Below are 14,074 nucleotides of genomic sequence, written 5' to 3'. Positions count from 1 at the left end.
GCTGTGGTGGGAAAACATAAAAAGGCATACTTACCTCCTCCCAAATCCCCTGCTGCTCCAGTACCCCTGGTAGTCAGTGAGCCACATATCAGTGATACATGACCACTGCAGCCAATCACCAGGGATAACTATCTGATTGGTGGGGGTTTAATCACTGGGACCCCTTGCAGATCATAACAACTGGAGGTTCTGAAGGTTCCTGAGTGGCGGTTGAACATGTACGCTGTTACCGCATTCATGCCTATGGGACTGCTGGAGGTTGCCAAGTGCTGCACTGTGCTTGACTTCTACAGTCCCATAGAGATGAATGGAGCAGTGGTGCGCATGCTTGGCTGGTGCTTCATTCTTATAGGGTGGACATGGGACTCCTGTCCTCATGATCAGTGGAGGTCCTAATAGTCAAACTCCCACTTATCACCTATCTTGTGGACAGGGCATGTGTTTCGATTTTGGAACAAGCCCTTTAATTGTATCTCCATCCCTTAATTTTTAATGAAGCCTTTCTACATGGATGACAATCATCCAGAAAGTTTTTAGTAAATAGTGGTTGGGACCAGGGTAGAACAGACTAACTTTCGTGGACGGAGTATCTTATTTTTTTTAATGTCTGAGGTTACATGTACAATACAGAATGTCTGAAATTGGTGTTTAGAGAGGTGTGCCCTTTTTGGAGATGTCAGGGGGAACTATTACTAATATATATATATATATATATATATATATATATATAATTTTTTTTAATTTTTATTTTTTTTTTACTTTTTACATTTGTTTTTATTTTCTCTCATTTTGTTTACTTTTTTTGTATTTTTCTGTTATTTTACTAAAACTATGGGGTCATAGATTACCAGGAAACACATTATTTATCATGAGCTTGATCTAATAGTAACAGCCATTTAGTCCTTTTGGAAGGTAGTTAACGTGGTTAAGGATATCGGCCAAGCCACAGTCTATCCCAGAAAGGAAAGCAAACCCCCGAATGCAGACGCGCACACCCATAGCAATGCACTGCGCTATACCGGTCAGGTCGCTCCTGTAATCGTCACTTTTGCATTGCACCAATGTTAATAAGTCTCTGCATCTGACTATAACGTTTTGCGTTGGCTTTTGCCAGATTGTGAGTCAAGCGGGGAACATCGCAGTAGTTTTGCCTGCAATTGGGGTTCTGTGATGGCAATCGCCGTACGGCCACAGGGTTTGGGGCTGTAATATTGTCCATTTTTTGTTATTATTGCTATATGAACCTGGATCTATATTCATGGATGTCATTGATTGCCCGGTATTTGCCGTGGTGTTATTGTTTGGTTTTGAGTTTGTGAATTTTCCTGTCAGAGTGCTGCTTTAGGAATACATGGTTAGAAGTGGAAAGCTAGGTCTGCAAGAACCAGAACTCATTGTAGACCACTACTGGTTATCTTGGTGCGCTTGTGGACCCCCCTCCCACACACATCCACTCAGTCCATGAAGTTCACCCATCGGATATACAGTCATAGACTTGTAGCCCCTCTAGGAAGCTGCCTACCCCACATATACTTTGTCCGGGCACTGGCTGAAAAGTATAACGTGGGATTCAATGTTTGTTACTAGCCAGGCCACCAACCGGACACTGAAGTAGATGACATTATTGTGCCCACTTCCAAAGTGCCAGTATGGGAACTGTAAAGTAGCTTGGCTAATAGTGACCCTGTGACTTCTCTTCCCTACATCAGCTCACACAACCATTCACCAGAGAGTAATCCCTTCATATCTCTTCAATGACTGTAGCCCCAGGATCGTTCTGATTTGCATTTTTAGAGGAAATATATACACACTCGTGCCCTCTAGTCAAATCTCTGTAGGGTATTGCCCAGAAGAGCCCATTCTGAGTTGTGTTTGTACTCCTTTCAGGCTGTGTTTACATTTTACGCATCCTGATGTATACCCGAAAATAGCGTGGTACCATGTTAAGGTATTTGACATGTGATCACCTGGTGCAGGTAGTCCCAGCAATCATCATTGCTGTGCTTTTACACAGGAACTGTGGTAACTGGGATTTGGATAAGAAACAGTTAATGCAAGTAAGATGACGGGTGTTGTAAAAAAGAGGGCGGAAGTATGCCTATTTTAGGGCAGGAAATGAGACAGCAATTGTAGGGTTAAAGAGCTACTGCACCTGTGTAATACCATAGGGAAATGTAACCAATCAGTTTGTTTTTAGATAACGAAGCAATGTCTTTGTGTGGATTGTAGAAGAGAGGATGTTTCCATTTGTTGTTGCTGCAGTCTATGAGAAACGATTCCACTGAACACACATATGTACCGGTTAGAGATGAGCGAGCCTACTCGGCCACGCCCCATTTTTGCCCAAACGCCGCGATTTTCGAGTACTTTCATACTTGGGTGAAAAGATTCGGGGGCGCGGTGGGTGAGTGGGGGGTTGCAGCGGGGAGTGGGGGGGAGAGGGAGAGAGAGAGGGCTCCCCCCTGTTCCCTGCTGCTACCCCCGCTCCACCCCGCCCCCCGGCGCCCCACGAATCTTTCCACCCGGGTACAGAAGTACTCGAAAATCGCGGTGCTCGATCGAGTAATTACTCGAAACGAGTATACTCGTTCATCTCTAGTACCGGTACAATTAAAACAGTTTTATTTCCTGAAGAATATGCCTCGGTGTCTTTGAATCCCACCACAAAACGATCGTTACTACCCTGTTTCCCTGAAAATAAGACACCCCCTGAAAATAAGGCATAGTATGATTTTCCAGAATTTTTGAGGATGCAAAATGATTTTTCAGGCTTTTTGAGGATGCTTGAAATATAAGCCCCACTCCAAAATTAAGCCCTGCTAATAGTTAATTAAAAAAGTCAATTTAAATAGTGTCCAGGCAGCTATACATGTAAAAAAGTTAAACCTTTTTGAACGAAAATTAATATGACACTGTCTTATTTTCGGGGAAACACGGTAGTAAATTCAGACTGGATCATCCCGGCCTGCCCACCTCCATTCACAGTAAACAGGCAGTTGCTCAGAGAAGAACGACTGCCTGTTTACACGGCCGATCCATCATTCCTTTTTCTGCATGCAGAAACTGAACGGCTAATAAGAAGCCAACGAATTGTCGTTCGCCGTTCAGTCGGGGCGTGCATTTACACAGAATGATATAGTTCAGATTCACGCTGGATGCAGAAATAGGAACAATTTATCGGCCCGCGTAAAAAGACCCTCCGCCAGAAAAGTCTTGTATAAAAAAAGACAAAAATATTATAGAGGTGATAACTTTATTGGCCGACCAGAAAAAATATATGTGCAAGCTTTTGGAGCACAGCGGCTCCTTCATCAGACGTAAACTAATTGTAGTGTAAGAGGTGGGAGCGGGTGATGATAGCGGTACCTTTATTACTGTCGATAGGCGCTCCAATCCAGAAATCCAGGGACCATAAAAACTCACCCGCAGTAGTGGGGTCAGAACAGCCTCTTCCCGCTGAGTTCCAACGACTGATCACATGGTATTGTGGCCCCTCAGTTTTCAGTGATGTCATCACTGCGGGGCGGTCAGCTCATTATAATAAATAAGTCAGCCCCTCTTTCTATCTCTTCATCAGCAATGATAGAGGGGCCATGGTTTATTTATTATAATGAGCTGACCCCTAAACCTTAGCAATGACATCATTGACAATTGAGAAGCCATGTGACCGCTCATTGAAACTGAACCGAAAATGGCCGTTCCGACTCCACTACTCCAGTTGAGTTTTTACAGTCCCTTTAAGTGAAGTTGTATCAGCACATTGCAAACGGGAAGATGTAACAATACCTCTGTAGTGCCAGTTATTGGAAAGAAGCGTTCCTGCAAGTAAGGAATGCTGCCTTCCAATAGGTGGCGCTGCAGAGGTGTTTGCATATTTCCAAGAGGAGCATGGATGACCTTCTAAGTCTCCTCACATGTTCTAGGTGTCTCCCTAAAGGAGAAAGGATACCCTTCCTGACCCATCAGCACATTGTACATGGTGGGATACATTAGGTAAGCCAGAGCAATAAAGGCGAGGTTGGTGTATGGGTAGAAGAGGATGACTTAGTAGATCATAGACCTGGAGTCACTGATGGTGGTGTGAAGTCCTCATGTAATGGGTCAGACATCCAAGTGTTAGGTTGAGTCTTTGCGTCAATGACTGGAAAGTTCTTACCGGGTTGAATTGCCACATTTTCTTCTCTTTCTGCCGTTATTAAATGACCTTTCAGTAATAAGACCTTTACATCTGTTACATTGTGGTTTGATCTAGAGGAAAGCATGTTTTACTGTTACAAGGTCTGTGCCAGTCTGGTGGTGATGAGAGGGCATCAAGGTCCTAAAGTTTGGTGGTTGTTTTCTTCTAGACTACCGTGTGGATTATGGGTTGGGGATCAGCAGTGATTTTCCTCAAGATGTTCTCCTGGGGGCTGTCTGTGACCACTAGGGGCTCCCTACTGTTCTCCTCCTATTTGTATTCCAAGAGACTACTTCTGGAAATCTCTGTAGATGTAAAAGGTGCCTGGAAGGAATCTATATTGTGGGAACAAAGCAGAGACTACATTTCAGGATGAATTTGCACAGACATACAATAATGAAGGAGCTGGATACATCTGTGGGAAGGCATTTCTCTGGGTCAAGCCGCAGTATAAGGCCTTATTACACAGCTGATATTCTCGTGACAGTTTTTTTTTCATTGCGAGAAGCACAAAACACATGAAAATAGTTCACATTGTAATGGGTTTATTTACATGGGCGATGGAAAGATGACAGCAGGTCCTATTTTCGTGTGAGTCTCACACAAGAGTAGTACATACAAACGTGGTGTCCTGCACATCACACAGCGCACGGATGGGGTGTCCGTGTGCGATGCGATGCGAGTCTGGGTGTGACTCCCCATGAGCTGTGAATACGGCCTAACAGATATGAAGGTCTTATTACTGAAAGCTCTTTTTTTGAGAGAGAGAATAGTTTGGGAGTTCAAACTGATAACTTTCTAATTATTGGCACAAGGACTCGATCTGAGGCCAGATTTACATGAGTGTATGCGAATTTGCACAGTGTTTTTGTAGAATTAACATTGCTTTTATTGTGTGCATAGCTGTGTAATGTACTGCGCCTTTTTGTGTGCGCAGTAGCGCATGTAAAAAAATTCACACCAATGCTCTTAGCCATAATTAGTCTAATGAGTTCAACATGTGTCGTTTTCCCTGCACGATTACGCAGTTTTTCACTCATCTTTTAGCATATTTTGACCGTATGCGCAGGAAAATGGAGCATGCTGTGTTTTGGGGGGGGGGGGGTTTTGCATGACCGAAATGCGCTTGAAATACGCGTTGAAATCAATGGGTTATGTCAACTGTGTATTGTGTGAAGACAGCCGAACACTTGGATTTCTGACCCATTAGGGCTCGTTCACATCGGGGGTTTTGAACTGAGGGCCCCTATTATGCTTCCATTGATTATTATGTTTTTGTGTCCTCCTACAGGTTGACGTCACTCCATTAACAGCCGTGCAGACTGGATTGCAGAAGGGTGAGTGTTTGTGACTGATAGAGGACGGGTGCCAGAGCTTGTACACTTATATTACACTGAAGACCTCATATTCCTTTGAGCATTTTGTTTGTTCGGCATCCACATTACAAAGTTCTGTTCTCCTTGACTCGGCCCGTCCCTGTGTACCAAGCAGTAACTTCATAACTTAACACACATCCACATTCGTTCTCATTGAAACTAATAGAGGTTACCGCATGGTGTGTTAGTGAATCCTAACGCTCCTTGTTTCAAGGGGCCAGTGAGATATCAGACGCATGCAAGCCCTTGAAGAAGAGAAGTCGGGCCTCTACCGATGTGGAACTTGCCAACTCCTCCTACCGGGATGCTTCTGACTCTGACTCACGGGGCCTGAATGATGCACAGGTGAGATTAGTATGCTATGCCTTAGTGTTGAGACATGTTTAATTAGTGAAAGATGTACATATAAAAGCAAGTATGGGGGTTTTGTCCAATTAAAGGAATTCTATGGGAAAAACTGATACACTGTAATACTTCATGCAGCCTGAGAAGGTCGTATATTACACAGGGATTATTGTTGGGGTTCTTTGAATTCCGCTCACTCAGCAGTTCCACAAGTGCATGTCAGGCAGTCGGATTGCCCAGTGAACATCATGCACAGGTCCCATTTATTTAGTTTCTGCACTCCCGATGTTAGATTGGGCGGCAGTCCCCTCTAGAATCTGTGGTGTGTGCGCCAAATCACACTTTTCAGAGCTGCTGCCTAACGGAGATGGATCATGTTATATACAATGTGATCCAAATCCTTTGTTTTTATAGCCTGTTCCATCTCCCCCCTTTTCTTTTTCTCTCATTTCACTTTCTTCTTCCCTCCTTCCTTCACTAGTTTCGACACTTATTTTTTCCCTCTTTCCTTCACTTTATTCCTTCCTTTACTTCTTTCTTCATCACTTTACTTGCTCCCCCATGCCTTCAGTTCTTACCATACTCCCATGCACCTTCCTCCTTCCCTCGCGCTTTCCTCTTTCCCTTGCTCCTTCCTCTTTCCCTTGCTCCTTCCTCACCCCTTGCGCCTTCCTCATGAGCTCCCTTCTGCCTTGTTCCCGCATTTTTTTGCCTTTCTCCCTCATGCCCTCCCTCTTGCCGTTCTCCCTCACGCTCTCTCTATTGTCTTTCATCCTCACGCTCTCTCTATTGTCTTTCTCCCAAAAGCTCTCTCTAATGTCTTTCTCCCTCGCGCCCTCCCTTTGGCTTTCTCCCTTGCGCCCTCCCTTTGGCTTTCTCCCTCGCGCCCTCCCTTTGGCTTTCTCCCTCGCGCCCTCCCTTTGGCTTTCTCCCTCGCGCCCTCCCTTTGGCTTTCTCCCTCGCGCCCTCCCTTTGGCTTTCTCCCTCGCGCCCTCCCTTTGGCTTTCTCCCTCGCGCCCTCCCTTTTGCCTTTCTCCCTCGCGCCCTCCCTTTTGCCTTTCTCCCTCGCGCCCTCCCTTTTGCCTTTCTCCCTCGCGCCCTCCCTTTTGCCTTTCTCCCTCGCGCCCTCCCTTTTGCCTTTCTCCCTCGCGCCCTCCCTTTTGCCTTTCTCCCTCGCGCCCTCCCTTTTGCCTTTCTCCCTCGCGCCCTCCCTTTTGCCTTTCTCCCTCGCGCCCTCCCTTTTGCCTTTCTCCCTCGCGCCCTCCCTTTTGCCTTTCTCCCTCGCGCCCTCCCTTTTGCCTTTCTCCCTCGCGCCCTCCCTTTTGCCTTTCTCCCTCGCGCCCTCCCTTTTGCCTTTCTCCCTCGCGCCCTCCCTTTTGCCTTTCTCCCTCGCGCCCTCCCTTTTGCCTTTCTCCCTCGCGCCCTCCCTTTTGCCTTTCTCCCTCGCGCCCTCCCTTTTGCCTTTCTCCCTCGCGCCCTCCCTTTTGCCTTTCTCCCTCGCGCCCTCCCTTTTGCCTTTCTCCCTCGCGCCCTCCCTTTTGCCTTTCTCCCTCGCGCCCTCTTTTTGTCCTTACTCCATTCTGCATTCATCATGGGAAGACATAAACCTATCTTTATTAGGCATTTAAAAAGTTGTGAAAAGTAAAGTTATAAAAGTTCATATATAGAATTAGAGAATTGTCTGTACTTTTGTCCTCCTTGTTATTTTATTGTTGTATTTGATCTGGAATGCTTTCATTTGCTCACAGATTAGCTTTGAGAAGCAAGTGGACAGTCCATCGGCTGCTGGTGATGCAGATGCCTCTGATGTCCAGTCTGTGGACTCCAGTGTTTCCCGGCGGTCAGGCAAAAGAGACACCGTGTGTCAGGTATCTCTGCATTAAAGGGGTTCCCATTTTATAAAATAACAAATCGTAGCAATATGCCATCACTGTATAGTCGGTTAGAGTCTGACCATCGATCTTGAGAATGAAGGGATCCTATTTGCTGGTTTAATGCTAATAGCCCCTTCACTGTTTTTCCTACATAGTATGTTGGCACGGGCACCGCTGTACAGGAAAAACTTTCAAGGGGTGCAACGCTAAACCATGGCTGTGGCCCCTTTATTCTAAAATCGGTGGGAATTCTAGTGGTCAGACCTTCCCTCAACATAAAGCATTGGTATACACTAGCAATATGCCATCACTTATTAAAAGACTGGAATCATTCTTTCAACTGGTTGGGTCATGTTGTACGTATTTAAAGAGCGGTTCTCAGCAAGGAGCTTATGCTAATGTAACAGTTTTCTGAACCCATTCTTTTTAGATCTGTGAAAACTTTGGAGAGTCGTTGGTGTCCTGTGATGGAGATTGCTCTCGACTCTTCCATCTTGAATGTCTTGGCATGGATACACTACCAGAAGGAAAGTTTATCTGCATGGAGTGTAAAACCGGTGCGTTTATGAAAGTAATGTTAGTGCGCTGCAGATTACTTTATATAGTGTAACAAAATAGTACACCTTTCCACTAATGTAGAAATATTATTAGACCTCACCTTGAATCGTTAGTTAGCCTTGTCTAGTCCTTCTACAGCGCAGATATTTTACGTTTACACTGTAATCCATGAACTTACTATGATTCTTAGTAAGAAAACTAGAATGATTCTAACTTTTACTGCTTGTTTTCATAGGCCGCCATACTTGCTTCTCCTGCAAAATACCCAGCACCAGTGTAAAGCGCTGCTCTGTCCCTTCCTGTGGCAAGTTTTACCATGAAGCCTGTGCGCGGCAGTATGCAGCAACCGTCTTAGATTCCAGGGGCTTCCGGTGTCCTCATCACTGCTGTACCTCTTGCACCGCTGAAAAGGACATATACAGAGCTTGCAAAGGTGAGTTAGAAATATATGTAGTTAATGGTGATCACATGCCAGAACAAGAAGCTATCTTTTTTAGTCCTGGCTTACACCACTAATCCCTTTGTTTGTGCCTGATAAGAGAGGAATTCTGTGCCAGATTTCACCACTTATTTGACAAGGGGATAAAGCTAATGACCCATTTACACGTAACGATTATCGCTCAAAATTCGTTAAACGAACAAATTTGAGTGATAATTGTTCAGTGTAAACGCGAAAAAGTCCCTCACTATTCGTTCGCGGGTTGAAAAACTTATCGCTGGATCACTGGCTTCTCGTTATGTGTAAACACTCCCCGCTCATTGCTTTACGTAGAAGATGAAGCGCTGAGCAAGAAGCCCGCGATGTCTTTTTGTCTAAATGCTCTGCATGAGCGCTGATGACCGTAGCGGTGACATCAGCATTCTTGCAGTTCTTTAAACGACTGTCGGCCTGTGTAAATGGGCCATAACCAGCTCTTGGTCCCACCTCTGCAAGATCCCCAAGGTTGCTGTTTGGATTGTCACTATTACGTTCTTGCTTGCTGGCTGCTAACTTTAGGGTAACTTTTATAGTTAAAATCTGCATGTATTTTTGTATTGTGCTGTATTGCCAACATGCGCACCATATTATTGAACTCTTTGGAGAATTAGACTGGATGGGGTCACCACACCTCCAGATAGGTGCAAATTCTTTTTCTGCAATTAAGCCTTATTAGCATAAAACTGGAACATCCCAAGTATCAACTGAAAATTGCTCAAACAAGTGATTTTGACTTGTCATCCCATGTAAACACAAGACCCAGCCAGGTTGCTTTGCTTCAGCTCACTAAACGACATTGAAAGACATGAGCTTTTGATTTTTCCTTAACACTCAAGGATACAAATTGCATATTCCGCTAGCGGAAGAAAAATTGCAACATGCTCTATTTTGCCATGGATGGACCTCGATTGAAGTCAATGGAGGCCATCCAACCTGCAGCTCATATGCAATTAACATTGCGTATGGGCTGTGAATAACAGCATGATCACTTAGCGATGGTGCAGGAAATACAAACAATAAAAAAAATTGTACTGCGCATGACCACCGTGGTCATCCGCAATACAGGAAAATCAGGTATGCAGGGTCGCCGGCTGGGCTTGCAGCCGGAATCTGCTGTAGGCACTTCTGCATGCGGAATCCAACCCGTTAGTGTGAGCCCGACCGTATGCACATTTCTACTGCAGTGGAAAGTGAAAACGCGATATAAAGCTCTTTCATATGTAACTTAGGACATGGGTTTCTCTTTTGCAGGACGCATGTTTCGTTGCGTGCGATGCCCTGTGGCGTACCACACTGGGGACAGCTGTGTGGCTGCAGGCAGCCTTGTCCTGTCTTCAGGTCTCATGATTTGCAGCAACCATTCCAAACGCAGCGGCCATTCATCCTGTGCTGTCAACGTGAGCTTCTGCTTTGTATGTGCACGAGGTAAGCAATCACTTTCTTTGTTGGGTAGGTGACTAGCGGGTGTGATCTTCTAGTGCAGTATGCAGCAATCGTATGGGAGGTGATGTGTGTTCATCTGTCTTTGTGTTACACTCAAGCCATCAGGATGCTAGGACGGAAAAATATAGAGGAATGTGGGAAATGAAGAAAGACAGAGGCGTATAATGTTTAAGAGGGATCATCACACATTTTTTAGGTCAATTACAACAAGCAATGGGAATAGAGTAGACTGGGCCGATCAGCTGAATGAAAGGGCCGTAATGCTCGTTGAGGTGAATTGGATCGAGTTGCAGTACTGAGCACAGCCACAAAGAAATGAATGGAGCTGTGCCTGGGTAAAAAATGAAAGGGATGCCTCATTCAGCTCATTGACATGGTGCAAAGAATCTGACCTTATTGGTCAGATATTGATGGCCTATCTAAGGACAAGTTACCAATATTAGTCTTGGAAAACCCTTGTAAGGGCTCCTTCACACTGGCAATCATGATTTTGCCAACTTTTTTGGCTCGATTTTTGAGCCGTAGCGCTGCTTTTTCTCACAAGAACATGGCTGCCACTTGCAATTTTCTTGCGTGTTTTTTTTTTTGCATGCTTTTTTAGCATGTGAGCCAATAGGACTTTCTTATGTTAAAAACGCATCGCATTGCCCAAAAATAGCAAGTTCCTGCTTTGCGATGCAATAAAAAGAAGGCTCCATAGGGAAACATGGGATATTAAAAAAAACGCAAAACGTAGAAAGATTGGACATCGCAAATGTGAAGGAAACCATTAAAAATCATTGGTTTCATAATTCTGAGTTTTCACTCATTCTCGCATCGCACAAAAATCGCATTTGGCAAAAATTTTATTGGCAGTGTGAAGGTTCCTTCAGGTTGCGGTTGTTGGGGTCGGTTTACAGCAAACGATTTAGTGTTTGAACATGCAAACAGTGTCAGAGTTTGCTCGGCAGCCTGTTTATACAGCAGATACATCTTTGGCTCATTCAAACAATAAATCGTTCACATTCGCTGTATATGTTAATAAGAACGACTGAACGATCGGCATTTAAACGGAACGATAAGTGAACGAGCCGACAAGGAATTTTTATGCCTGCATAAAATGATCGATGAATGAAAAGCGAGTGAATTATCGTTCGTCATTCATTTGTTGAATGCGTTTACATTGAATGATTATTGTTCATTTTCACTTGTTTGCATTATTTTTTTGAATGATAGTCATTCCATGTAAAAGGGCCTTTAGGCAAGCGATCCCCGGGTACCAGTCTGTCTTAAGTGACTTACGGGCCATTTACACATAATGATGATCGCTCAAAATTTATTCAAACGACCGAAAAAGAGCGATAATCGTTTCACTTAAACGCGGGCATCGTGCAGTTTTCGCTTGAATGATGGATTTTAAGGTGAATTTAAAATCCATTGGTCAGCTAATGAGAGATAAAGTATCTCTCAATAGACTGCAGGCTGTTACCTGCACGGGAGCTGGCAGATAACATTGTAATCTGCCGTCAGCCGCAAAGAGAACAATGCAGCTGTGTACCGGTGGGCGTGTGATTAATCACACGCTGGGCTCTGCAAACAGCTCCTGGAGGCCCGTTTACAGGCAAGTGAATGTGCATTAACACTTTATCCAAATAGATTGCAAAATCTTTCAATCTTTGAAAGATTATCTTTGCGTGTACAATATTCACCGGGCTTAAGAAGGTTGCCTCAACAGCTATATAACCCACGTTGCGCATTAGCTGTGGGTTATCCAACAGCAAATCAGCAGCACAATACATTACTAGCAAATTAGACAGAATTTTAAAATCCCATCCACACTTTGCAGAAACGTTTCTCATGTAAATTGACTTAAGATGTGGATTTTGGAATCAGCAGTGTAAATCGATTCTTTCTGTGGATTTTCAACCACGTATTTCACCCTTTGCAATGCTTAGGGCGAAAAACATTACAAAATTCATAGCAAGCCTCCCACCCCCCCATGTACGTATACCTCCAACAGCCAACTTGAACAATGAAAATACAAAGCAAACCGTATTCTGGTCACAAGGTGAATCTATGTTTTATCCCTCCCTAGCTTCTGTCTTTTTGTCTTAATAGACAAACAATACACTAGGCAGATCTTAAAGGGAACCTGTCACGTTGACAATACAGTCGTCTCTACCAGCAGCATGTTGTAGAATAGGAAGAACTGAGCAGGTTGATGTATAGTTTTTTGGGAAAAGAATCGGTATAACTTGCAATAATTATTGATGTGAAGCCGTGCTCAGGAGTCCGGTGGGCGGTGCTATCAGTGATTGACAGCTATTTTGTATGCATGTTCATACAGGAAAGGCTGTCCGTTACTGAATCAGAGACCATTTACGGGACCACTTTACACAAGTTTATGCATTATCACAATACAAGGTATTCACTGTGTACAGCTGTGATTTAGAAACCGGTGTACAATAGAAACGGTCTTTGTTGCCTTTCACAACCAATCACAGCGCAGCTTTCATTGCATACTTTACTCTTGGAAAATGAAATCTATTTTAGGCTTAAACACATGGGTGTGTTTTTGTACGGTTTTGCGGCTGTGATAACCACGGCCGCATAACGGGATACAATAAAAACCATTCATTTCAATTGTTTTGTTTTCACTAGCGGGATTCTCGCCCGTTAATAGTACAGGTGAGAAAAGTAGGACAACTACGCTCCGTAGCGGCGAGCATACTTGTGCAAACAGCTGTGTAAACCACCCTCATACAGAGACACATGGGCAGGTACAGACACCATTTTCCAGCAACACGCAGAAAGGAAAAATGCTATATGAAGGAGGTAGTACGGGTGCAAAATACTGCTGAAAAGCCACTCACACACCTATCATGCCAGAGTTTGCTCATAGATAAGGTTTGTATAGGGTGGTAGTCATGCATCATGCAGCCTTAAGGTACAGGTTGATAGTCGCCCAGATAATCGCTCAAATGAGTGATTTCGGGAGACTGTAGGCCCGTGTGCACATGGCCCCCGACCAGAACGCTGAGCTCACTGAAACATAACTGCTGAGCCGACTTCTCATTCAGTGTAGACAGCAGTCGCTCAATCTTCAGCAGCTCCTGTTTACTGTGAGCGACTGCCTGTTTACTGTGAGCGACTGCCTGTTTACTGTGAGCGACTGCCTGTTTACTGTGAGCGACTGCCTGTTTACTGTGAGCGACTGCCTGTTTACTGGGAGCGACTGCCTGTTTACTGGGAGCGACTGCCTGTATACTGGGAGCGACTGCCTGTTTACTGGGAGCGACTGCCTGTTTACTGGGAGCGACTGCCTGTTTACTGGGAGCGACTGCCTGTTTACTGGGAGCGACTGCCTGTTTACTGGGAGCGACTGCCTGTTTACTGGGAGCGACTGCCTGTGTACTGTGAGCGACTGCCTGTGTACTGTGAGCGACTGCCTGTTTACTGTGAGCGACTGCCTGTGTACTGTGAGCGACTGCCTGTGTACTGTGAGCGACTGCCTGTGTACTGTGAGCGACTGCCTGTTTACTGTGAGCGACTGCCTGTTTACTGTGAGCGACTGCCTGTTTACTGTGAGCGACTGCCTGTGTACTGTGAGCGACTGCCTGTGTACTGGGAGCGACTGCCTGTGTACTGGGAGCGACTGCCTGTGTACTGGGAGCGACTGCCTGTGTACTGGGAGCGACTGCCTGTGTACTGGGAGCGACTGCCTGTGTACTGGGAGCGACTGCCTGTGTACTGGGAGCGACTGCCTGTGTACTGGGAGCGACTGCCTGTGTACTGGGAGCGACTGCCTGTGTACTGGGAGCGACTGCCTGTGTACTGGGAGCGA

General features: G+C 45.1%; 1 protein-coding gene across 3 annotated transcripts in view; it reads left to right on the top strand.

The window, feature by feature from the left end:
* NSD3 (nuclear receptor binding SET domain protein 3) overlaps positions 1-14,074 on the top strand; it is a 124,942-nt gene that overhangs the window by 70,468 nt on the left and 40,400 nt on the right. For 2 of the 3 annotated variants that reach the window (XM_066593389.1, XM_066593388.1), the window contains exons 8-13: positions 5,469-5,514; positions 5,768-5,898; positions 7,647-7,766; positions 8,203-8,329; positions 8,566-8,763; positions 10,060-10,233. In XM_066593389.1, coding sequence (XP_066449486.1) covers positions 5,469-5,514; positions 5,768-5,898; positions 7,647-7,766; positions 8,203-8,329; positions 8,566-8,763; positions 10,060-10,233 — 796 coding nt within the window. Of the gene's footprint in view, positions 1-5,468; positions 5,515-5,767; positions 5,899-7,646; positions 7,767-8,202; positions 8,330-8,565; positions 8,764-10,059; positions 10,234-14,074 lie in introns of those variants that run through there. The other variant, XM_066593390.1, reaches the window with a different exon arrangement.

This window comes from Eleutherodactylus coqui, chromosome 2 (assembly GCF_035609145.1).
Source record: "Eleutherodactylus coqui strain aEleCoq1 chromosome 2, aEleCoq1.hap1, whole genome shotgun sequence".
Taxonomy (NCBI): Eukaryota; Metazoa; Chordata; class Amphibia; order Anura; family Eleutherodactylidae; genus Eleutherodactylus; species Eleutherodactylus coqui.
This window is presented reverse-complemented; position numbering and strand designations above follow the sequence as displayed.